General features: G+C 40.6%; 3 protein-coding genes across 8 annotated transcripts in view; 1 reads left to right on the top strand and 2 right to left on the bottom strand.

The window, feature by feature from the left end:
- On the bottom strand, positions 1-19,262 carry xirp1 (xin actin binding repeat containing 1). Of its 3 annotated transcripts, XM_077535271.1 has the most exons (9): positions 19,190-19,262; positions 18,580-18,727; positions 16,239-16,293; positions 15,814-16,098; positions 13,554-13,629; positions 9,162-9,319; positions 8,918-8,959; positions 2,461-6,879; positions 1,891-2,036 (listed from the first exon to the last, which is right to left on the bottom strand). In XM_077535271.1, the coding sequence occupies exons 2-9, from the start codon at positions 18,702-18,704 to the stop codon at positions 2,034-2,036; spliced, it is 5,163 nt and encodes a 1,720-aa protein (XP_077391397.1). In that variant the 5' UTR covers positions 18,705-18,727; positions 19,190-19,262; the 3' UTR covers positions 1,891-2,033. The 3 variants fall into 3 exon arrangements, with proteins under 3 accessions (XP_077391389.1, XP_077391381.1, XP_077391397.1); XM_077535263.1 differs by lacking the exons at positions 13,554-13,629; positions 15,814-16,098; positions 16,239-16,293; positions 18,580-18,727; positions 19,190-19,262 and adding an exon at positions 12,730-12,886 and having other exon boundaries at positions 1-6,879; XM_077535255.1 differs by lacking the exons at positions 13,554-13,629; positions 15,814-16,098; positions 16,239-16,293; positions 18,580-18,727; positions 19,190-19,262 and adding an exon at positions 7,010-7,087 and having other exon boundaries at positions 1-6,879; positions 9,162-9,176.
- The window catches only part of LOC144027606 (uncharacterized), a 34,461-nt gene that overhangs the window by 7,879 nt on the left and 1,514 nt on the right, over positions 1-25,068 (bottom strand). Inside the window, exon 2 of the mRNA XM_077535292.1 lies at positions 22,520-22,675. The gene's annotated coding sequence lies outside the window, so the exon portion shown is untranslated. The remainder of the gene's footprint in view (positions 1-22,519; positions 22,676-25,068) is intronic.
- The window catches only part of LOC144027618 (cysteine/serine-rich nuclear protein 2-like), a 22,728-nt gene continuing 14,819 nt past the window's right edge, over positions 17,160-25,068 (top strand). For 2 of the 4 annotated variants that reach the window (XM_077535310.1, XM_077535358.1), the window contains exons 1-2: positions 17,196-17,284; positions 18,616-18,730. Coding sequence is in view for 1 of the 4 variants with exons in the window: in XM_077535304.1 (XP_077391430.1) it covers positions 17,245-17,284 (40 nt within the window). In the remaining 3 variants the exon portion in view is untranslated. Of the gene's footprint in view, positions 17,285-18,615; positions 18,731-25,068 lie in introns of all 4 variants that reach the window. The other 2 variants (XM_077535331.1, XM_077535304.1) reach the window with 2 other exon arrangements.

Below are 25,068 nucleotides of genomic sequence, written 5' to 3' on the forward strand. Positions count from 1 at the left end.
TATTGAACATTTTACACAAAATCTTACAGTACCTGCTATTTTTGCTTCATTCAAAAGAATTCAACATTTTATATAATATGATGACAGTATAAAATATCTAAGACAAAAGTTTCTTAAATAAAAAGCCAACATCTTCATCAATACATGGGATATTTTTTCCGATTAATGAAACCTGATAACACAAATGGAATTCCTTGGTCTATTAAAGAGATGAGTTTGTTCACTGTTTTTCCTTTGATTGGCTAAATGTTACACTTTCCCTTTCTCATTGGTGTTACTCAGCTTCTTGTCTTCAGGAGGGCAACTACATCTTTGCAGTAATGGTGATGTCATGACTTTGTATGTGCTTGGCCCCCCTACCACTTCAAAAACAGCTGATTCAATATCAGACTGCCTGGTGACAAATGTTGACGTTACAGAAGATACAAAAACATTGCCAAAGTCATCTGTCTCTTTGTATGTTTCACTGACAGTCTTTGTGCCAATTATTCCTGCAGGTTCCTCTGGAACCGTTTGCACCTCGAGCACGCTGACGTTGCGCTTTGCTGGGATGTGAACAGACCCTTGGGTCGGATCCCCTTGACCATTTCCCTCTGGCATTGGTTTGAATGTCGACATGGTGGGCTTCTGTTGTTCAGCGGGCTTCCTGGCAGCTGAATGGATCGATATAAACGATGGTGACGATTGGGAAGATGGCTGTCTAATGAACTTGTTTGCTTGCCTGGCTGCTTCTTGTGAGGGACGACTTGAGTCACTGGAGTGAATTGTGTCTTCTCTTTTACCTGAATTGGCCTTGCTTGACACAATGCTGATTTTCCTGATCTTGCCGGCAGGTTGAACATGTTGCTCTGACTTCAAGGACTCATCAAAAAGTCCTGACAACCCTACAATATCCGACTCAGATTTCAGGTTGGACACAGAGTACAGTGCTTTTTTAATGGCTTCCTCAATGTCAAGAAGCTTCACTAGAGTTTGCTCCTTCAGATGTATTATTTCCTTGCTTGCTTTTTCCAAATCTTCAAATACAGTTTCAACCGAAGAAACACTTTCAAGGTCATCATCCTGTGCTTCAACTTTTCTTTGCTTTGAATGTTGTCTTGTTAATGCCGTCCAACCAGGGACATGATTACAAAATGTCTTTGAGCTAACATTTGCGTCTTCTCCTTCTATCTCTTGCACCTGAGACAAGATTCCTTTGAGTTCCTCTCGTTTCCTCATATTTTCAAATATTTCCATGGCTGCCTTCACATTTCCCTTCATGATCTCATCCATGTGGACGGAAAGCCTATCTCGTCGCTGGCTTTCTGTCTCACTGACTTTCTTCTGTCTTAAAACAACTTTACTTTCATTGTCGTTGGTGGTTTTTGTTGTTTGGCATGCACTCTCCACACTGTTTGTCTCTGACGTGTCACTCTTGCAGAGTTGATTTTCCAGAGGTGAGAGGTTTGTAGTGCAGTTTTGAGCAGCATTTTTGATTGGTTTCTTCACTTCATCATTGACGTTATTGGCGTTTTTGGTGCCTTTGGCTTTTTTGTTCCAGTTCGCACTGCTCGTTCTTTCAAAGTTAGTGAATGCAGCCTTCAAGCTCATGTTCATTTCATGCTTGGAATTGTCCTCATCTTTCATGCACTTTTGTATCTCTTCGGCCACAGTAATTTTTTGTATGACGTTTCTCTCCATCTCCAATTTAGCGCTATTTGATTTTGTAACTTGGCAGTTTGATTTTTCAGCACTCACTGCAGTTGTGTACCTTGTGTCTTCAACAAGCTTGTCAGTGGGAAGTTGACTGTTATGTTGAGCAATTTGGTGAGAAACTGGATATCTTTTATTTGCAGGTGACAACTTTGGATCATCTATGACCACTGGTTTAGTCCATTGTGGCTTTGGTGGCAAAGCTGGCTTCAGGTTTTGCGGTTTCTTTAGCAGGCATGGTGGAGCCGTTCCAACCTCAGAACTGGACGATTTAGAGCCTCCATTTTCTAGCGGGCAGCATGTTGAGTTCTGTGCTGTGATGGATGGTTGCCCTTCACACGTTACTGAAATTGAAGGAAACAATGTTGTGTCAGATGGAGGCATAGACACCGCAACACTCTGCTTGGGAACAGCTTTGCTGTTCTCTGAACAAGCTCTCCCTGAATTCCTGTAAAGCATTGCTGATTTAAAGTCTCCCTTGGAGACATTTACACTAGACCTCTCAAGTGAGTGCAATGCAAGATGGACATTACCTCTTACAATGGCCTCTTTATCTGGGAGCCTTTGCTCCATTGCTGCACTCTGCAGAGATCTAATTTTTGACTTTATATCTCCTTTCATAACATCTTCTGGCTCATCTTCTGTTGTCACACCATTGCACTCGTAACTTACAAAAGGTGATTCTGGTGCACTAGTATTCATTAGAACTGCACTATGGGGTATGTCTAAGGAAACATGGCTTTCCAAATCTTTGACGGCATCACTGACCTTTGGAAAAGTCTTGATTCCTTGGCTTCTGGAGGACGAAGGTGACTGCGTAACCACCGCAGAGCTTCCTTCTTGGACAGAGACATCCAGGTTGTATATTTTTCCCGGAGCAATGGCTTGCCGCTCTACTTGCATGCTTTGCTGCTTGGCCAGTTGCAGGGACTTTTTTGCTGCCTTCACATCTCCAGATATGATTGTCTCTCGTTGTACTTGACTTCCTTCTGTTTCAGGGCACTTAGATGACATGTCCATATCATAAATAGTTCCAGGTGTAATGTTCTCCCGTTCTATGCTCATACTCTGTTGCTTTGCACGTTCTAATGACTGCATTGATGCCTTAATGTCCCCAGCCACAATTTCCTCTTTCTCAACCACGGCTGATGGCTTTACTGCAAGTTGTTGTTTTGCTGTTGAAATATCCCCGGGAATGATGTCATCCCGTGGAATGCAGTTTTCAGCAGTGAATGAGCACTCAGAGGAAAAAACCTTTTTGGTGTTCTTCACATCCCCTGGCAGAATATCTGCAATAGTTCGCTCCACCGCTTCCTTTTGTTGGCAGAGAATTCTTTTTGCTTCCCTGACATCCCCCTGTACAATCTCAATTTGCTCCTTGCCGACAGTTCCTCGATCACTATCATCTTCTGATGCCTCAGAATGAAGACTTTTCAGGTAGTGCAAATCTCCTTTCTCAATGCAGCTTTTGTACAAGTTTACATTCCCCTTTTCATTCTCATCTATTCTGCATGTTGTCGCTATCATTGGACTGGTGGCAGTTGCTAACAGATTTCCAATGGCGGATTTCACATCTCCTCTTTCAATAACATGACTTGGAGTATCCATTTCACTATGACTAAAAAGTGAATAGACAGACATATCCACTTGCCCACCAGTGGTCTCTTGCATTAGGATTCCTTTCTTGCAGTTGTTACCTTGGGTAAGTAGTTCATCAATCATCTGAACAATGTTTTGAAGTATTTGATCCCGATCAATGGCAGTAGCTGTAGCTGACTGATAGACTGGAAGTTGGACTACGGTGGTATTCACATTTCCCTTTTCCACTTCTCTAAGAAGAGTAACTTGTGTGTTGCTTGGTTTAACTAAGAGCTGTAAAATGATGTTTCGGAGATTGCCTTCAACAACCTCTTCTTTCTGAATTTGGACTTCATGAGTGCTTCCCAGACTGAATTTTGCCATGGTAACATTGTGTTCTTTTGCCTCTATTATTATACCACTTGAGAGAACTAAATTCAATTCACTTAAGAATGACATGGTGTCAGAAACACTGCTGGAGATGATTTTGTCCAGTGGAGTTGTCTCAAAAAGCCAGGTTGTGCACTTCACGTCAGCTTTTGGGATGAGTTCCTCTGAACCTTGGAAAGATGTTTCTTCTGGCTCCTTAATTTTGTCTAGTGGCTGTGATTCAAATAGCCAAGTGCAGCGTTTCACATCTCCTTTCTGGCTGTCTTCTCTGTGGACTGTTTTGACTGGACCTTGCTCTTGAGGGTCTCCCCTGAGGCTGTCAATTGTTTGATTCTCAAAGAGCCACATGGAGGTCCTAACATCTCCGCGGTGAACATCAGTGACACTGACCATTTTTACAAACTTATTGTTTGATTCCTCAGATTCAAAGATCTTTTTATTGAGCTGCACATTACTGCTCCCAAAGTCTTCAGTGACCTTAACACAAGGTTCCTCACTGGTGGTAAAGGAGTCCAGTGGTTGTGTCTCAAACTTCCATCTGGCTGATTTGACATCTCCTTTCTCGACATCCTCTTGAGTGACAGCTCGGATCACATAAACTTCATTATCTGCCTTGATGGCTTCCAGGGGTTTAGTCTCAAACATCCACCTGGCTCCTCTCACGTCACCGCTTAAGACCTCATCCTTTTTCACGGTTGTCACCTCATGAAACTGTCCCTCTTTGTCCCTAATGGCATACAGTGGCAGGGACTCAAACATCATGGTGCTAGACTTCACATCAACATCACTCTTCAGCTGTTCCAAACTGACAGACTTCTGTTCAAGAGGCTGATCTTGGATTTTGGCCAGTGATGAGGTTTCAAATATAAACTTTTTGTTTTTGACATCTCCACTCACAGTTTCACTGGGTTTCTGTACGTTTTCATCATCATCATTGTCCTTGTTGATTGTGTTCATGGGACAGTTCTCAAACATCCAAGTGAATTTGTGTACAGATCCTTTCTGGATTTGAGCGTCGTCATCGTGTTCATCACATGTCACCAGCATTTCTGATCCGATTTCATCAAGGGACTGGGACTCAAAAAGTTCTTTAACTCTTGAGACTTCTCCTGACTGAAAGTTAACTTGGCTTACACATCTCACGTCTTGTTCCATCTGATCATTTCTTGTTCTATCCAAGTTCTCTGTTTCAAAAAGATATTTGACTGTTGGAACACCTGTCTCGGATTTTCCAGAATCTTGGATGGTGGTACAGAGGTTTAGATTGTACTCCTCACCATCATTTATGCTGTCTAATGGCTGTGATTCAAAAAGCCATGTAATGGACTTAACATTAGCGTTATCAATGGTCTCTTTGTCATGCACGTTCTCCGATTTGTCATACAAAACATCCATCGGTTGTGTCTCAAATAACCATTTGCATGCCTTGACATCACCTTTACAAGGTTGGGCTCCAACAGAACAGCTTGGCTCCATCTGGTTGAACTTGGAATGAATTCCATCTATCGTCTGGGTTTCAAAAAGCCACTTTGCCAATTTGACATTACCCATTGTGTCCTCCTCTCTTGTGATGCCTTTGATGACCTCAACATTTTCCTTTCCTTGTGTTAGTTCATGTAAAGGCTTGGTCTCAAACATCCACTTGTAGTTTTGGACCTTTCCTTTGATACATTCCTCACGACTGACAGTTGTTATCTTGTGGAGATTTCCAGAACTGTCTTTGATAGCATACAAAGTAGAATTCTCAGGCATTTCATTTCCTGATGTGTTATTGTTCTCATTAGGATGAGCAATTTTACTTAGAGGAATTGTTTCAAAAAGTTGCTTGAACCCCATAACATCACCCCTTTCAATCACTTGTTGTTTTACCGAGGAGCTCTTTTTAGTGCCACGGCCCTCAAATATTATTTTTTTGTCTTTAATTGCTCCTTGTTCGTCAGCTGAAAGGGTTATTTTCTTCAAACATCCAACTTCATAGCTATCATTTAGAGCCTCAATGGGTTGAGTTTCAAACAGCCAAAGCGATGTCTTGACATCTCCTCCAATAATTGTGTCCTTTTCCATGTTTTCCTCTGCATTTCCTCTCAGTGTTGCCAGTGGTTGCATCTCAAAGAGCTTTGTCTTATTGGTGACATCAGCCTCTGTTGTGCACTCAGCCAGTGTGCTCTTGAACTTGTCCACTCCCTCAACCTGTTTTATAGCATCAAAAGACAGGGTTTCAAACATCCACTTCTTTCTGTCCACTGCGCCTCTGTCTCCCTCTTCCAGAGATATGCCCCGAATTATTTTCACGTCATCGCTTCCCTTGTTGATCATGTCCAAAGGCTGGGTTTCGAATAACCAACGAGTACTGCTCGTGTTTCCATTGTTGATTTCCTCCCTGCAAATGGATTTCACTGTATGGATATTGCCACTTTTGTCTCGAATGGCACAGTTAGGGTCTGCCTGAAAGAGTTTCACAGTTTTTTGGACGTCTCCTTTTTGTTCCTGGAGCTCAGACATCAGTTTCAATAAGTTGCTGTCCTCTATGGAGTTACAGCGCCCAAAGTCACTTAGTGGTTTGGTCTCAAAAAGTAGACGAGTCCCACTTACATCTCCTGGCTGGATGGGCTCTTTCAACACGGCCTCAACCAGTTCTTCATCTTCATTTTTGTTAAGGGAATCTAAGGGCTTTGTTTCAAAGAGCCAGGTAGATGTTCTCACGTCCCCTTTGACTGAAGTTTGCCTCTTAGCAAATGCCTCTGAAATTTGTGGTCTGCTATCACAGTGCTCAAACATGGAGGAGGTGCCTTTGACATTTCCACCTGTTAAGTTCTCCTCATCCAGCAGCTTCTTGGTTGCATGAGGATCCCCAATAGTATCCAGATTCCAGTTTTCAAAGATCCACCTCATTGACTGTACTTCACCCTGATATGCTTCATCTGTTGCCTCAGTGCCCGCTGGCTGCATCGCCTTCATTATGTCATCATCCACAGCATCACCAAGATGCCTGATGTCTGGGTGGATGTGTTTAAAGAGCCTCTTCAGTTCACTCTTCTGCCTTTGTTGATAGTATGTGGAAAAGGTTTCTTTAGGTGGAGGCATAGGGAGGCTACTTAATGCTGAGGACCCTTCATAGTCAAGAGGCCTTGCTGGCACAGGAGGAGGAGGAGGAGGTGGAAGATCGTCTTCATCATGAGATGATTCCGAAACTGTGACTTTCCTGGCTGTCTCAGCCATCTTTAAATGAAAGAAAACAAAAACAGAACATGCAATAATGTCAGTACTCATTCAGTACAACCAATATTAGGCTACATGCATGTATGTTTAAATGGCATGCAATTAGTATGTAAGTCAAGTCATACATTACCTTCCAGTATGCTCACTTGATGTTTGTCACTGCAAACCATCCTCGTCACACCAAGGTTAAGGAAAACACTACACACAGCTATTAGTGGAGCAAAGGCGTTCTTCAAAAACAGTTTTGTCTTTTTTTAATCAGCTCTCTTTAACATACACTACTTACTACAAAAAAATACTGGTCTTCGAGGGAAATTTTATGATGAACCTATAAGGCACAATAACCTTTGCAGGGGACCTCAGTTTGACCCTCTCTAAACTTTTGAATGCACATGTGCAACTGTCCAATGTTTTAATACTTTTTTCTTACTTTTTAAGTATATGAATGCAAATGTGTTCACGTCTATGCCTATCTGTGACTCTTCCAGTCTCTCTGTATCTCTGTTGCATCCTACTGTTGATCAATTGTTAATTATTATACATTACCAATTCTAATTCAACCACAAATGCATCGATTGATTCATGGATCAAACATCTGTTGCAAATTTGACTGGTTCACCTCCTTGTTTGGGAATAGTACGTTGTGCAGAAAGTAGAGACGAACAGTTGAACATGTTCTTTCAAACATTTAGAGAAGGTCAACTCGCATTCACCTGTATAGGTTATATATCATTTTAGGTTCATCCTGAAATTTCACCCAAAATCCGAATATTGAGAAACTTTGAGAAGAGTGTCTGTGTAACACTGTGAACTACCTGTAATAGTATCGTCTCACTATAAATTGTTCAGGGCATCATGTCACATATCCCTTATTTATTTGTTCAATAACTTTGTCTGCCAAAGACCACTAACCCATTTTTTGTTCTGTTGGTAGTGGTTATTTAGCTGTGGACGGCTCTGACTGGTCAATTGCCCGAACGATATACTGTATTCTTGGCCTGGCCGGTATGAACGGCTATTTTACCGATTACAGTAGGTTGGCTGGGAATCGGTTATTTTGCCATCAATTGTACACTGTGCGTGGTTCCCTCCTCGCTTCACCCTCCTCTGTCTCTTTTCACAAAGTTTTCATTCTGCCACTGAAAATAGACTGTTATCAGCATTACCAGCCTAACCCTAACCATAATCCTCAAAATAACTGCTCAATTCTTCAATGAACACGCAAAACAAAACAGATCGTTTCCAACTCCCGACTGGCTGCAAGAAATTGTAAACTTAGTCAAAAATAAAAATTAATCAAATAAAAATGTTTATTCCATGAACCCTAAAACCTGAATCACGGTAAAAGGTGAGTTTCCACATAATAACCACTGTGTTTTCTTTTTTAATACAGTAAATACATTTCAGATTTGTATTACAGTGTTCCCTCGTTTTCCGCTGGGGTTAGGTTCCAAAAAATACCCGCAATAAATGAAATCCGCGAAGTAGTTAGCTTTATGTTTTACAACTCTTATAAATGTTTTAAGGCTCTAAAATCCCCGACCGCACAATTTATACACTTTTCTCATTGAGGCATTTACATGTTCTCACATTTCTCTCTTTTTCAAACATTGACAATGTTCAAACCTTCATAAATTTTATAAAATGGGTATATTACTGTAAAAAAAATATGCAAAATTGCACTTAAAAAAAATCCGCGATACAGCGAGACCGCGAAAAGTGAACCGCGTTATAGCGAGGGAAGACTGTACAACAATAATAGTAATGAATTTAGTTTTTTTTTTTTTATATATATAACAATGTGCAGGATTTGTGTACATGTAAACAATCAAAAACTTATTGATATAAAGCCAGTATAATTTTGTTCTAATTTGCTCCTGATTCATATTATTAAAAATAGACTGTAAATTATTATTAGTATATTTTTTGTACTGTGCAATGTGTTACCCCAAAAATGAAGTGTCTTTGCAGTGAAGCAAGCATAGGGTCAGTTACACTACACACACTCAAAAGCAAACAAAATACACTCAAGAAATACCTTGTTGCTTTTAATCCTTGTCGCTGATGTACCAATTAATCCCTGTTGAGAAACAGAAGCGTTATTTAGATGTGATGTTAACTCAAATGTTATTAGGTACACTAAAATTGAATGAATACTGTTTAACTGTTTAGTTAGGAGAAAATGTGGAACAGCTCCATTTGAAAGAAAAGAGTGTTCACTTCCTATTGAATCCCGTGGGCCCAGAGTGTGGTGAGGAATGAGAAGCATCTCAGGAACTTACTGGTTGCGTTGAACGTCCAATGGAGTCAATGGATGCTGCTCTTGACAGATAGAGAGCTGACCTGTCTCTAACAGAGGAGCAAGTTGTTATCCTGTTGCTGGCTTGTGTAGTTAGGATGCCACTTTTGGTCAGCGATGTGAATGTGCTATATTTGTCATCTGCAAAAATAATACAAAAGGAACAAATGAGGGAAACTCTCATTAGTAATACAGTTTATGCAACACTTTTGTCAAGCCCCAAAATAAAGCAGAATGTGTCTAGCGGCGTGACAAACACTGTGTGTGCATTTATGGTGATGTTCATGTGCATGTATTTATAGAGGCTTTGAGTGGAATCTAATCTTTCTGTTTACAACGGTTCCACCCAATCAATGGAAAATTTTAATACAGCCCTCCCTTACAGTTCAGTACTTGTATTGAGGTTTGAAGCGATTTATAGTATCGGACAGTTTTATTGTTACGCATAATGTACTTTTGAGAATGGCTGTTTGTACCAACTGACATGACAAATAAAAAAAAAAAAAGTCCCACACATGTTGCCTGGAAATGAGGTGGGGGGGACAACAACAGCAACTGCTATCTCAGCTGCAATGACACAGATTGTTTGCACATTGTTCATGTGAGCTCTGTGCCATCACACTATCAACACCTGACCTGAAAGAATGCCACCAACAGACCTCAGGAAATACATGAAATGGATCCTACTTTTAACCAGAAGACAAATTTCACCACACGACTTGTGGAGATAAGATTCAGATATGTATATATAGTTTATGACGTGAACAATATCAACAGCTTATGCTATCAATTATATCCTCGCCTATCCTCACATTTGGACACACCTCCGCTTTTCACACAGTAAGCCCGAGCTGGACAAAAGGCCCGAGCAGAAGCTGGCGCCTCTCACCAGTCCGGATTTAAAATATTTTCATAGATGGATGAGCAGATAGAATGAGGCAGCGAGTGTAGCTGAGAGGTCAACTTGGTCACTTGTATAATTATTCACACTTCTATTACAGACTGATGAAATGCTCATTTGTAAAGTGGAGTTATCACCAATTACAAAGCTGTACAGAAAAGAGTTTTTCAATTTACTTGTGGATTTGGGCCTTATCGTCTTAATCGGAATAATTCCCACACGTAGAAGCCGTTTCTTCGGATCATGTATTTGATCAGGGTTCATTCTCAAGGAATGAGGAGGTGCTATTAGCGGTGCAGTAACGGGAGGGTGTTGTGGCCCGCTAACAGCTGTACAAATGATGGTGAAATAAATGTGGTTGGTATTCTGTCTTGGGCGCCACCTTCCCAACAATCAGCTGTTCGTGATTGTTTCCACATTCGCAGACTGTAATGAAAACCACTACGCCAAGAGAGCACAACCACATAACACTGCCATGGTGTGTTACACTGACAGTGATGGGAAGTTGTTACTATTCATCTAGCTGACAACTTTTGACTTTTATTCCTGGAAAAAAGACATGTACTCTTTACTTTGTCAAAATAGGCTCATTAGTTTTGCGGATGATGTAAATAGAATGTTAGCATCTCGGTTGAGACTTTGATTGCTTGAGCTCGAGCAGTCTTATTAACTCATTCACTCCCAGCCATTTTCACAGAAGCAATCCCGTTCGCTCCCGGCTGTTTTACTGGATTTTGACTGATTTTGCAAGGCCCACAGACTATTGTGTTCTATTGCTATGAAAGCATGGAACCTATCAAAAGAAAGATTAAAGTCTCCTCTTTCATCAGGAAAAAAAAGTATGTTTCTATATGTTTCCGTTTTGCGGCAATTAGCATTAGAAGAGAGCTAAGTTTCATCAGTTTTCACAAATCTATTAAAAATTGTAAGTAATTGAGCTTTTTTTCTACATGGCCCTGGTTGATCTCCTTTGCTCTGCTGCCACCTGCTGGCCGTTTGTGTAATAACTACCATTTCTGCAACCGTTCTTTGCAGTTGAGAGGCTGCATCAAAGCCTTCTGTATGCTCTAGTACAAAAAAACAAAAAAACGTATAACTACGTCTTTGGAACACTTAAAACATTAAAAAAAAAACGTATTCATACGTTATTGGCAGCAAATTAGTTAAAGTGGAAATCAACCTTATACATTTCTTGACAATAATATGTTAAATGTGACCTCACTAGTTTAAACATGACATTCTGATTGACATTACATTTCTGTAATATGAGTTATGGAGCTAAATGCAGACAATTTTATCCATATCGGATCTTATTTTGCCACTTGCTGTCGATTGGAGATGATGTCAGTGTTGCCCAGGCAATGGCCAATCACAGCTGTTTCAACTTTGGCAGGACTTTTCCTACTGCTTTTGAGAATAGTGCTGATTCAAAATTCACAATACAATACTGGACTTTCTTTGGTGAAATAATGATACTATACTCAAGTGTTTATGTCTTTAAAAAGTAAATAAAAAAAAAATAAAAAAAAAAGCTACATACATACTATTGCTGACCACTAAACTTTTACACCGATCTTATTGGCTAGATTGGGATCAGCCAATATTTTGCATTTTATGAAAAATTGGTGATCGGCTGTAATGTTTTAATTTGCCTGATCAATCAATTACATCATTGATTGTCTCTGCAAAATAAGGCATTTCATGTTATATTCATATCATATATGGTAAACAGTGTTTTTTGAAGAATTTTTGGGGGGTTATTTTCTCTATACATTTCAATTGGCTTCAATAATAAGTGGGTTTTTCACTATCTGTGGGCTGGGCAAGTGCCTATTACCGCGAATGGCGGCGGATGAATGTACAATAAATATAAAAGTTGTTTATATAGATATTTTGCTCCATCTTCTGATCTAATTGGTGATGAGTTATTGTTTTTTTCAAACTCATAGATTGGCCAAAAAATGTTGATTGCGTAAAGCCTTACTTGCATTAGCTACACTTGACATTCTGAAAGGCAACACGAGCTGTTTTCATAAAATGCTTGATTTGACAATGAAAAGCTGTTTTCACTGATCGTGAGTTTGATTGGTCATTTATTCATGTGCTTAACTATTTGGTCTACTGTAAGCTACGTCGTTAACCATTACAAACACATTGTTCTATTACATCCTTTCTGAGGGTGTCAATTAAAACTAAGAATTATTATATTTTAATTATATATATATATATATATATATATATATATATATATATATATATATATATATATATATATATATATATATATGTATATATATATATATATATATATATATATATGTATATATATATATATATATATATATATATATATGAGATTATATTTTAATAAGAACCTTCGTTTTTGCCTATTGTATTAGTGTATGCACCGCAGCGTAATGAAATATTCACTAAATGTACATTTAAAGCAAATATACATTTGTTTCATGATCAGCAATGTTATGCTTCATTGACATGCTGACAAAACATGAAACACTTTGTTGATACATAAATAGAGACTTTTTAGCATTTGTTAGCTTATAATAATTATTAATTGCTCTTAACAACGATAAAGTATTGTTCGTATATCTAACCACATAATAAATAATAAAACGAAAGCTCGGCTACTCACAAAAGTTTGATCCAATGATCTTTCTCCTTTGGTATTTGTGCTGTGTAGCGAGCGCTCGCTCCTGCTGCCTCAGTGATGTGTGATGAAGGCCGACTCCTCTCTTGTGTTTCGCCCCACGCTGACTCTCTGCACGCCACTGGCCTCGGCCCGTGACAGCTGATTTTTATCAGAGCTGTCTGTCGCCCCCACCCCAACCTAAGAGCGTCTATTTTGGGTGGGTGACTGCCGGTTGCTACTCGACTGAGTCAATTCTTAGTCACTAAAGGACTGGGACACCCCTTCATCTGCCATTCCCACCAATATTTTTTGTCATTCCTATAAAAGCCCCCACACGTGTCAGTGGGTGGTTTAAGGGCAGCAAAGTGTACAGGGACTAACATTGGTGCGTCTGTGATCGAGAGGATTATACGCAACAATTAGTAGTTGTGTCACTTTTACAGATTTGGCATGTTGAGGCTTTTGTAGTCTTTGTCTCACACAAGGTCAAAGCTGACACAATCCAAAACAACAACAGTGCACAGAAATGGTATGGTCATAAAGCCAAAGCGCGCATCATAATCCGTCAGTGACGATGTCACTCCTATCTTAAGCGGCTGTGCCGTACGCATAGCTATGCATTTACATCACATCCTCATCTTTTTTTAGTGGATTCATACCAAGGGCTACACAACACTGCTGAGCCAATGGTGACATGCACTTTTTACAGACCTCGAGGGGGCATTTCTGGCAACTACACGCTACACGAATAGAGAACATTCAATACTGCCTGTGTGCCTTCAATTATTTCTGTGAGCGTAAACGTGAAATTGAGCAGCACACCTCACCGTATGAGTATCTGGAACTGGAAACTTTGTTGGAGAAGTCTGGTGCGGTCCTTCCTCCCTGCGACTGGGTCACCTTCTGGAATAGTAACATGAACAAAAACCCATGGACATGTTCATTCACTTTCTTGTCCATTGTAAGGATTTATACTGAGAGCACTAAAGTATGTTTAAAGTGAGAAAACTTACCATTACATTAATTAATACTCTATTTAAGTTCACTGTTGCCAGTAGGCTACTCCATTATTAATATTTATACATTTCAATCGTAAAATGTGATTTAAAAATATTATTATTATTATTATTATTATTATTATTATTATTGCCCTGTGATTGGCTGGCAACCGGTTCAGGGTGTACCCCGCCTACTGCCCGAAGCCGGCTGGGATAGGCTCCAGCACACCCGTGACCCTTGTGAGAAGTAAGCGGTTAAGGAAATGGATGGATGGATGGATATTATCGATCCATCGCAAATAACATGAACTCACTATAATTGTGAAAACACAATATTTCTGTTCTTTTACCGAGAAACGTATTAGAAATACATACACTGGAACAAATTGACTGTAGAATTTACAAGAAATAACTGTCAAAAAGTTGCCAGCCAATTCTTGTAAAATCTCATTTAATTACTGTGAAAATTTATTACAGTATATTAGTGCATTATTATTATTATTATTATTATTATTATTATTATTATTATTATTATTATTTATATTATATTATTTATATGGGGGTGGCACAGTGGATGATTGGTTAGCACATCTGCCTCCCAGTACTGAGGACGCAAGATTGAGTCCAGGCTCCGGCCTTCCTGGGTGGAGTTTGCATGTTCTCCCAGTGCCTGCGTGGGTCTTCTCCGGGTACTCCGGTCTCCTCCCACATTCCAAAGACATGCATGGCAGGTTAATTGGGTGCTCCGAATTGTACCTAAGTGTGCTTGTGAGTGTTGTTCGTCTCTGTGTGCCCTGCGATTGGTTGGCAACCAGTCCAGGGTGTCCCCCGACTACTGCCCAGAGCCAGCTGGGATAGGCTCCAGCGCCCCACGACCCTTGTGAGGAATAAGCGGTTTTAAGAAAATGGAAAACTTTTAGGAAAACAGCAATTCTCTGTAATCTAGTTTACAACCGTTTCTTGTATTGCAATTTATTTAACCCTCGTATGGTGCATTCGTTCACATACTAAAAACAGGTCTCACAGACCCGAACACCATACGAGGGTTAAATAAATAATACAGTATGTCGTTGTAAAACCCATCCATCCATTTTCTTAACCGCCAAGTCCTCAATAGGTTCGCAGAGGTGCTGGAGCCTATCTCAGATGGCTTCAGGCACGAGGTGGAGGACACCCAAATTTGGTTGCCAGCCAATCGCAAGGCACACAGAGACAAACAACCATCACTTAGGGACAATTCAGAGCACTCAATTAACCTGCCATGCATGTCTTTGGAATGTGGGAGGAGATGGGAGCACCCAGAGAAAACCCATGCAGGCACGGTGAAAACATGCAAACTCCAGGTAAGGTGGCAAAGCGTTATATAAATGAATTAGCATCTGCATTGCAGAAATATCAGAAATGATGTTCGGAATTGTCCAATCATTCAAAGTCAATTTTCACATCACTTTGTGTGCAGTACAGAATCTCTGTTGACATTATTACAGAAAGGGCTTTGTGCTATAAACGTGTTTCTTGGTGAGCATTGCTATATAAACGCATGTTGATTTATTAGATTGATAGTAAATATTGCAATAACCTCAATTACACATGAATGCTGAATGATTCTGCTAGTAAGTGGAAATCTTGAAAATGGTGAAGAGCGTTAATACAGCACCACATAATGGCGATCACCATGCGAGAATCTGTGAGCAGGAAGGGGATGACGACAGTCATCTGAAGGTACACTTTGCAACGGTGACCTTGCATCATTACCACATCATTACTGCATCGTTGCTTTGTACTGTATGTTGAGGCTCTGCTTTGGTGCCTAGCACAAGGTGCTTGGCTAATTTAACAAAGGCTGTTGTGGGCGTGAACACAGCTGTGTTGATTCGCCGCCAAACAAAGTGGCTCCTCTCCTTCCCTGAAGTACTTATACTAAAGTAGTAGATTTAACATTTCTATCTTCCGCAAGGTTTTTTTCCTTTTACACAAGCATCGGTACTAACTAGAAAGTGTGAGTAGTTTGCAACCTCTGGTGCACCTGATTCAGTTTGTTTTTGTTTTTTTGTTTTTTTACGAATACTGTATACTGAACTTTGCGCACCTGAGCGTTCTTGTTGTGACTTCTTCGATCCTGCGGGGGGCAGTCTCCTCCTCTCTTGCCATTTCTTGCAAACATTGATGAGTTGAGGCTGGGGCTGCAGCTGGACTTCTGCTGCAGCTTGGCCTTGGACTCGAATAGCGCACACAGAGCTCTGGTACCTGAGTTCTCCCTCTGGGGGAGTACGTCCATGGAGCGACTTCTTGACAATCTTGTGGTTCTTAAAGATCCCACTTTGTCTCTGTTTTCTGGTCCTCTCCATCCTTCTGCTAAAATTCTGTTTGATGTCTGAAAGATAATTGTAGGTGTTTTTTTTCCCCCCTTCAAATTGTAATATACAGGACAGAACCCTGCCGCAAATATCGAAAATCTGAGTAATTGAATACTGTAATAACTTGTGTAATACTGTATTGCAGCATGTGTTGTACCTGGAATTTATGTGTCATATTTTCTTGATTCCTTAGGTCACCACAGCTTTGGTATCTGGGGAGAAAAGAGGATTGTCACATTTTTAATCAATGTTATTAGAAATTGTGGATTTTAGTTTAAAACGCGAACTCAAACCCATACATGAGAACTATATCCTGTGTCCAGTTGCCTTGGCTCAAAGCTTCTCATCTAAAAGATTCTATCTACTGTAGCTTGTAATTCAGAATAACCAAGATATTATGTTGTGAGCTTGCAGGCTTGCTCTCAAGAGTTGTTTTGTGTTGCAGCTGCAGACTTTGATCCTTCATAAATTTTATAAAATAGGTACATTACTGCTGTGATTGGCAACCAGTTCAGGGTGTACCCTGCCTACTGCCCGAAGCCAGCTGGGATAGGCTCCGGCATCCCCGCGACCCTTGCGAGGAACTCGCGGTTAAGAAAATGGATGGGTGGATGGTGCATTACTGAAAACAAAAATATATGCAAAATTGCACTTTAAAAAAAATCAGCAAAACAGCGAGGCCGTAAAAAGTAAACCGCGTTATAGCGGGGGAACACATTTATTTGAATGGAAGTGCCCACCCTATATAGACTTGTTCTTGTTGCCTGATCTATTTTGTAAGTATCTCGGTTTGTGGATTGATTCTGTTTTTGCAAGCTCTTTTTGTGAGGCATATTTTTGATGTGTGTTTTTTGTTACCCTCCTTTCCTTGTTTCTGCAAGCGCTTTAAGTTGAACTTTTTCTTGTTGTGTGCTATTTGTGTCTCGAGTTACGAACGAGTTCCGTTCCTACTCTTGCGACGTAACACGAATTTGTGCGCAAGTCGGATTTCCCCGATAAGTAGAAATTAATAATACTTTGTAGCCTACAGTAATTTTTAAAAACATTTGCATTACCCGGAAGCTGCCGGAATCAATATTTCCTGTTTCCGCACGGACATTCATTGCTGGCGGATGGCAAAGCGGAGCTAATGGAAACTTAAACACGGAAATGTGACTTTCCTGATGGCAAGCCGACCTGCTCGATTGACGCCCGATGCTGGAGGTAGCAACACAACTTTACATAACTTTCAAAGGGTGTGATCACTGTGGGAAATCAACGCAAAAGAAGGTGCTACTGACGAGGCACGAGCGTCGTAAAGTCGCAACGTCGTAGTTCTAAATCAAGGACTCCCTGTATCGTCAAACTTGTTGATGTGTCCGCGTTTTTTGGGATCCTAACGCATTAACAGATATAGAATTCTGTGAAAATGTTTCCAGACTTCTTAATTTATAGCTATATTTTATGGTCAAAATGTCAATTATTCAGCCGCATGATACATGGCAAGTTTTGATCAACTATTTTTCCCGGCAACTTTGTTTAGTTCCTGGTCAGCCTTGTCGCACCCTATAGGCTAATGTAATAATTTATTCAAATGTAACAACGCCTGAAAATATAAGAATAATAAGAAAAATAAGATTTGCACTAAACTTGATCAAATACGTAGTAAAACCAATAACATATTTTCACCATTAATGTAATAAAATTTCCTGAATGATATTGTAATAAAAATAATAATAAAATACCGATAATGTAATACCTTAATACATCATTGGAGATTTACATTTCCAGGTTGGTATATTTTAATTAAAAACTGATCATGTAAAACTTGACAGATAATTTAATAAGTAAATTTTCAGTCCAAAGTTATGCATTTTGTGTTTTGAGATTGAGAATCTAAGACATTTACAGCAAAAGCTGGACTGTTAAAATATTGGAGTTAAATTTTTTAGAGTTGATTTCAACCCCCCCAAAGTGTATTTTTAGCACTGTCTGATTTAAATGGGGCAGCTTTCACGGTGGAATTTGTTGGAGTTATTAGAGGGTCGATTTATTTTGTGTTTTAAAAAAAATAAATAAATAAAAAATCTCTGCAGAGAGTTAATCAAAATAAGCCACGGCCACTTGATTAGAACTGTTCTGCCACAAAGTCTTCTGAGATATCATATAATATGTATGATATAATAATGTACTAAGGTATTACATTATCAGTAAAAATATTACATTATCAGTCAGGATTTTTTATTACATTATTGGGTTTTACTAAAAAAAAAATTATTGTGTTAAGTGCAAAATGTATTTCAGGTAATTATTACATAATAGGGTGCTGCAAGCCTCACTGCACTACTGCCTTAAAAAAAGGAATGACACAAAGGATCAGAAAAGACAAATTATATTGAACAGGAAAATACAAATATAATCCTCTGAGGGAGTTGAAGCACTTATTAAAACAAAGTGATTTGTCAGTGTTTAAAGTCTGGAGAGTGCTTCTGCACAGCTATGCACATTGCAGGACTTACTGATGCACCAGCTGTAACACGGACTTTCTGTCCCAGCGGGTGGGAGCTGGCATGTCCCATGACCTCTCCTGAGCCCAAGAGAGGCTCCTCAAGGACTGCGTCCTCCTCAAGCTGAACGTCTCCATCGCTCTTGCACCTCCAGCAGCAGCTAGTAAGACAATTTTTGCCTGTGACAAGTGTTACATTTTAATGAACACCCTGAAAATAATACTGCTTTTTTTCTGAGACACTGACATTACATTTATAAATTCTTTGTATTTGTGCTGGTAATTGTACCAGAATAAAAGCAAGTAGCTTGGATTGGTTATTATATAACAGGCAGTCACACCGACAGTCATATGACTCTGTTAATGTTTATGGTGTCCTCCAAACCCCAAATTACATTTAAAGTGTGATTATATTACAACAAAGAAATGTTTATGTAGAGGTGATCTTGTAGAAGCTTATATATTGATAATTATTTTTGATTATCAACATTTTTATTTTTAATTGTAAAACTTGTGCTCTGTCTAATCAAAGTTCAAAATTCCCAGACACCCAACTCAATGTGCATCATAGCATAAAACTAACGTGACGCGATAAAATATATAGAAAATGACATGCCACTTACCTACAGAGCAGGTGAAGTCACATACGCATCGGCGTCTCGGCGGGAGACGTGTGCATCAGGAACATCTAACATAAGAGAGAGACCTTCTTTTGACCAAAGTCCTCTTAAAACCTTGTGATTCCAGTAATACGGATATGACATCTGCCATCGTAAAAATCACCCAATAAATCTCTGACAGTCCTATATAGCAAAACACTCGAAAACAAACAATGTTTTATTTATATGTAAATGAGATACTCTGTTTTTCCATGTCTACATGATCATGAAAAGCAGTGAAATCAGAGACTTGTTGTGTGCACCGCGACAGCTGCCCTAGTCGGACATCCGTGTTGAAATTCCTCGTACAGCAGTCGTGTTACTGAATGTATCTCATGAGAAAACTCCAAGTGACAGCATTTTTATCTGCACTCTACAAACTTACCATACTTGTTTTAGGACGACAACAGGCATTCCGATTAGTCACTTGATGCAGTAATATTTCCTGTCTGCCTAAATAGATGTTAAAATTGTCTGGGTTCACAGTTTAAGTGCTGCATACCACATGGTCAAAAGAAGATGCATAAAGACAGCATTTAGTCATATCAAGCTGTTGTTGCTTGCAAGGTAAATCTACTACTTGGTGTCTGTATAGCAGTAACTCTTGCATTTTTTTAACAAAATATTTTTTAAACTTCACAGTGCTATTGGGTAGCAGTACCTTATCTGAAGTTAGATGGTCAGGGTTCAAGTCTTCCTTCAGAAAAAGGGCAGGAAAAAAAAAGCAAATATTGACTTTATTTTCATGACCAGTGCCAATCTGGTACAAGGAGCTGTGTAAATCTGCGCAGGGGCAGTCTCGTGTAATTTGTTTTGGTATCCTCACAGCTTGGTGCTGTTTTAAGTTTGTGTGTGTGAAAGCAGCCGAGTTAATTCGCCACCAATAGAGGCGGCTTCTTCTCATTCCTTAATGTTGACGCGCGTGAAGGGAATCAAACAAGTCAAGAAAAAGAGCAGCGACTATTGTTCAGTTCAATTTAAAAACAAGTTTGGTAACAACAAAGGTTTGCCAGCAGCAAAATGTTCAATCTAACCAATCACCACACATCCTTTTCCTGTACGTCCGTCCATCCATCCATCCATCCATTTTCTGAACCGCTTACTCCTCATAATGGTCAGGGGGTGCTGGAGCCTATCCCAGCTGGCTCCGGGCAGTAGGCGGGGTACACCCTGAACTGGTTGCCAAGCCAATCCAGGCCTTTTCCTGTACATCTGATTAAAGTCGCAAAGCGTAACTACAAAGATGACATTTTAATTTTGTTCGATATAATGCAGGGGTGAGCAAAGTATGTACAGTAACAGTGTAATGCAGGAGTGTCCAAACTTTTTCCTCTAAGGGCCACATTCAGAAAAATCGAAGGATGGAAGGGCCGTTTTAAAAATTTTCAACTTTAGTTTTTTAAATTGCGCCATACTCAGTCAAGTAATTATTGTTTATATATTACAAGTTAGTTTGAAAACATATATTGTAAAATGTGATGAGGTAAATATTTTAAACATTTTTAAAGCAGTTAATTAATTAATCTAATAGGTCCACAATTCGGAGAAACAATTTTTGCGTCTAAAAATGAATTATCAACTATTCACCTCAGTGTTAGGAAGATAAATGTTCCCATTTTTCTTGTAAATAGTTCAATTTAGGGCTGGGCAATAAATTGAATTAATTCAATACATCGTCATTTAAAAAAATCGAATCGTTAAAAATTTGTGAAATCGTGAAATCGAGTTTGTTTACAATAGCTACCAACTACTTAATTGTGGCATTTAAGCACAAACTATGAATGTTAAAACTAATCTAGAATCAGTGTACATTACTGGTGTCTGAACATTTTTCACAGGAATTATTTTTTGATGAAATGAAACCTTTAAACAAAGGTTTGTTGGATGTATTAGGTTAAAATCGATTAAAATCGTAATCGTCCTGAATGACGAGATCGAGATTTTCTTTTTTGGCCATATCGCCCAGCCCTAGTTCAATTATTAGAAAATCTAAATTTAATTAAATAATAGCAGTGGTAGTCTACTCTCCACCAACTGTACAAATAGTTTGTTTGTTTTTTTATCATATGCCGCGGGCCACTGAAAAAAATTTGGCGGGCCACAAATGGTCCCCGGGCCATAGTTTGGACACCACTGGTATAATACATATGGCCTGCTCCCTTCTTTAGTCTTGCTCACCAAGTATTTGTCCATCCATCCATTTTCTTATCCGCTTCGGGCAGTAGGCAGGGTACACCCTGAACTGGTTGCCACCAATCCAGGCCAAGTATTTATATTCATGATTCCTCCCCCCCATTACATTTCCCATTCTTTATCTGTTTATTAATTTTTATGGGTTTGTTTATTAATTTATCTTACTAAATAACAGGTTCTTCCATTTATTATACAGTAAATAAGAAAATAAACATTTGGTTAAAAAACAGTTGGTGATTGGTTAATGAATTACAATTTTACACTTTATTATAAAATATGTAATATAAAAATGAGAATTTTTGTTATTAAAAATAGTGATTTAGCTTATTTTCCATATATATTATTATTATTACTATTATTATTAGCATTTTATTTATTTATTTATTTATTTATTTTTGTAACTCTAACTACGAATGCCCTGGCCATCTGTCGGTTTTTAAAAAAATAATGTGACACTAAAGTTTGGTCAAAGGCCAAGTGGCAATGGCAACACGAGCAAGGGTTATTCTGACCTCTAGTGGAGAAGAGCGGCTGTGACGGATCGAGTGGAATTAAACGTTGAAACGTTATCACACTGTAACCAACAGATGTCGCCAGAATAACGTCCTTTCATTATGGTAAAAGGAATTTTATTGACTCATCTGTTCTTCATTTAGAACGATCATTACAAAGCAATAGTAGCAGCAGCAGTAGTAGAAGCAGTAGTTGTTGAGGTAATTATAGTAAATCGTGTAAAAATAGGAATTGTGAAAATATTATTATTATTATTATTATTATTATTATTGTTAGTTATCTTGTTCAGGGTCAATCACAGAAGCACATAAAGAAATAACCTTTCACATTCAACCATGTTGGCAATTAGCATGTAACATAAGCATATATGTCTTTGGACTGTGGGAGGAAACAGGAGTACCTGGAAACCAACACAAGCAAGAGGACAACATGTCCACTCAACTCATGGAAGGTCTGCGCTAAGATTAGAATTTCCTGGTAAATAATGTACTGTTGGTCCTGCAGGGTAAATACCATTTGACATTTTTACCATTTTAATATTGTGTATATACACGTACACGTATTCTATAAGAAATGCTGTGCTCAAACCTGTCGGGGGGAGGGGGGAGATTCACAGGCCGCCAGTCAGTGCTGATGTGAACAGCTGAGAGCAGAACAGGTTACGTCTTCCTTCCTGCTGCCTGCTCCTACCAGTCGTCACATGGAACCGCACGTGTCAGCAGACACCGACAGCACAAAACCGGGCTGAAATTCCAAGAACACACAAGCTATTACTGCTGAACTGACACTCATTCACGAACACACATTTCCCAGTCTGTAATTGTGGACCCACATCAAAACAACAAAAAGTATATCTTTCATCAGTGACACATTCCTTCGGCGAGCACTCCTGTTAAGTCCACGTGGCATGATGGGACACACTTTTTGCATTCATAAGAAAGGTCACCACAGTTGCTCACTGTTTGTCTATCTGACGATGTTAAAAGTCAAATCCAGCCACAGCTGCTTTTCTGTTACACATACAGCAACAGATAAGATCGCTTGTCTTGTAAACTGTGTGACTGACCTACTTTACTGCCTGAGCTGCAGCTTGACTCGCTTTCAGTCTGAGTGATGGATGATGCTTGGGAAGGAAACAATAGTCAATTTGCCCTTTTACACAAGGAATGGCGCAAATAAGTCTTAGTGATACTTCCTGTAAGTGCCACCTACACCCGCCGGGTTGGGTGAGGCCCCGCTGGTCGCTCCTCTTACTCACTTCACTAGTTTTGCACTATACACTTTGTAAATATACACATAGGGCACACAACACATTTCTTGGTGGGGTGGGGAAGGGTGGAAACACCGTCTTCACCCTTCAACTCCCCTCCAATTTTAATGCACTTCATGTCCAAGGGGAGGGGTGAGTTGGGGCGGGGAGCCACCAGGGGGGATGGACTGCAGTGCCTGGCAGCGCTGTGGTCCCCCCCATCTGTGTCCCTGCCCCACCACTTTGTCCCTCCATTTCCTTTTTTAATGCACCACACATATACATATTCATTTTTTGGGGGGATGCGGGTGTATCGGAGTAGGGGAAATTTTTTCCCTCTGCTCCGACTCACCTGCTCCCAATTTTAATGCACCACACGCACACACTTGTATATACACTGGGTGGGGCCACATTCACGGTGTAAGGGTAGAGCTCGCCAGTCGGCGAGCTGGCGGACTCAGTAACAGGGTTAGGTGTCACTAGTACTCTGGCGTGACGACCGGGGCCTCTCCCCACCGGGCTCGGTGTTCTGGTGTTCCGCCTCTCCCCCGGTGCTTCCTCCTCTGCTTCCCCCCTCCCGCCACTGTGCTCCTTTCGCACGGCTGGAGGTGGGGTGGGCACGTCTTCCCTCTCTGCGCTGCTGCCCGGTGCCGGTTTCCGGGGGTGGGGGGTGGGGGCCTCGTGCGGGGCGGGGTTCGCGGGGGGGTTGGCGGTCGTCGGGGGGGGCGGCTTGTTTGGGGGGGGTATGGGTGGGGGGGGGGGTAGGGTGTTGGGGGTCGGGGTGTGTTCGGGGGTTTGGGGGCCGGGGGTGGTGGGGCCTGGGTCGTGGCGGGTTTGGGTGGGGTGCGGGGGGGTCGTGGGGGGACGGGGGCTGGGGACCGGTGGGGCGCTGTGGGGGCCCGCCGGGCCTCGTTCTGCGGCCTTGGGCTCGGGTGTGTGGGCCGGGGCTGGGGCGGGGGTGTTCCGGGCGTCTGGGTCGGCTCGCCGACCGGTGTCCGCTCGTGCTGCCGCGGCCTGGGGATTCCGGGGGGGGGGGGGCGGTGCTCGCTTTGCTGGACCGCGGTTGACGGCTTCTTTCTTTGGTGGTGGTCCTTATGCATGCCAGATCCATCGCACCAGCATCTACTGAAACTCAACAGAAGTAGCCTCTCCCTCCCACAGCCCCTTGAATCAGTGGGTGCTGGTGTCTGTGGATCTCACTTTGCTTTATCTATCCTTCTCTCCTTCCTCTCTTTAGTTTTTACTCTGGTCACTTGAGATCTCAATTTATTGGAAGTTTGAGGTTTCTGGGGTTGGCGTAAGACTCTGGTTTTGTAACCACGCAGGAGGGGTTTGGTTGGTGCTGGATTTCACTTTGATGGATTGGATGTACTGGCTTCTATGGATCTCACTCTGCCTCATCGATCCTTCCCTCCTTCCTCTCTTTAGTTTTTCCTCTGGTCTCTTGAGATCTCGCTAATTTGCTGGAATTTAGAGGCTTCCGGGGTTGGCGTAAGACTTTGATTTTGTTACCATGGGGAAGGCAGGAAGTGTTTGGTCGGTGCTGGATTTCACTTTGATTTATCTTTCTTTTCTCTTTATTTTTTCTGACCTTTTCTCTGGTCTCCTGACCATTTGAACCTCACGACTCTGGCAAGACTCTGAAGTACCTGGTTAAGGCGAAGGAAAATGGGATATTTATAAGGTTTTAGGTGAATTAACGAGTATAAATTTATACATATTTGCACGCACACGCACGCACGCACGCAAACGCACACACGCAAACGCACGCACACATACACACACACACACACACACACACAAAAAAAAAAGAGCAATGATGATAAGACGTTGAATCGGTAAGACTACCGAATGAACAATTCTGAGCTCTTTAAAAAAAATATATATA

The sequence above is a fragment of the Festucalex cinctus genome, chromosome 1 (assembly GCF_051991245.1).
Source record: "Festucalex cinctus isolate MCC-2025b chromosome 1, RoL_Fcin_1.0, whole genome shotgun sequence".
Taxonomy (NCBI): Eukaryota; Metazoa; Chordata; class Actinopteri; order Syngnathiformes; family Syngnathidae; genus Festucalex; species Festucalex cinctus.

What these genes read in the sequence shown, in the direction of transcription:
- xirp1 (XM_077535263.1), bottom strand. Translation starts at nt 6,879, where the DNA reads ATGGCTGAGACAGCCAGGAAAGTCACAGTTTCGGAATCATCTCATGAT.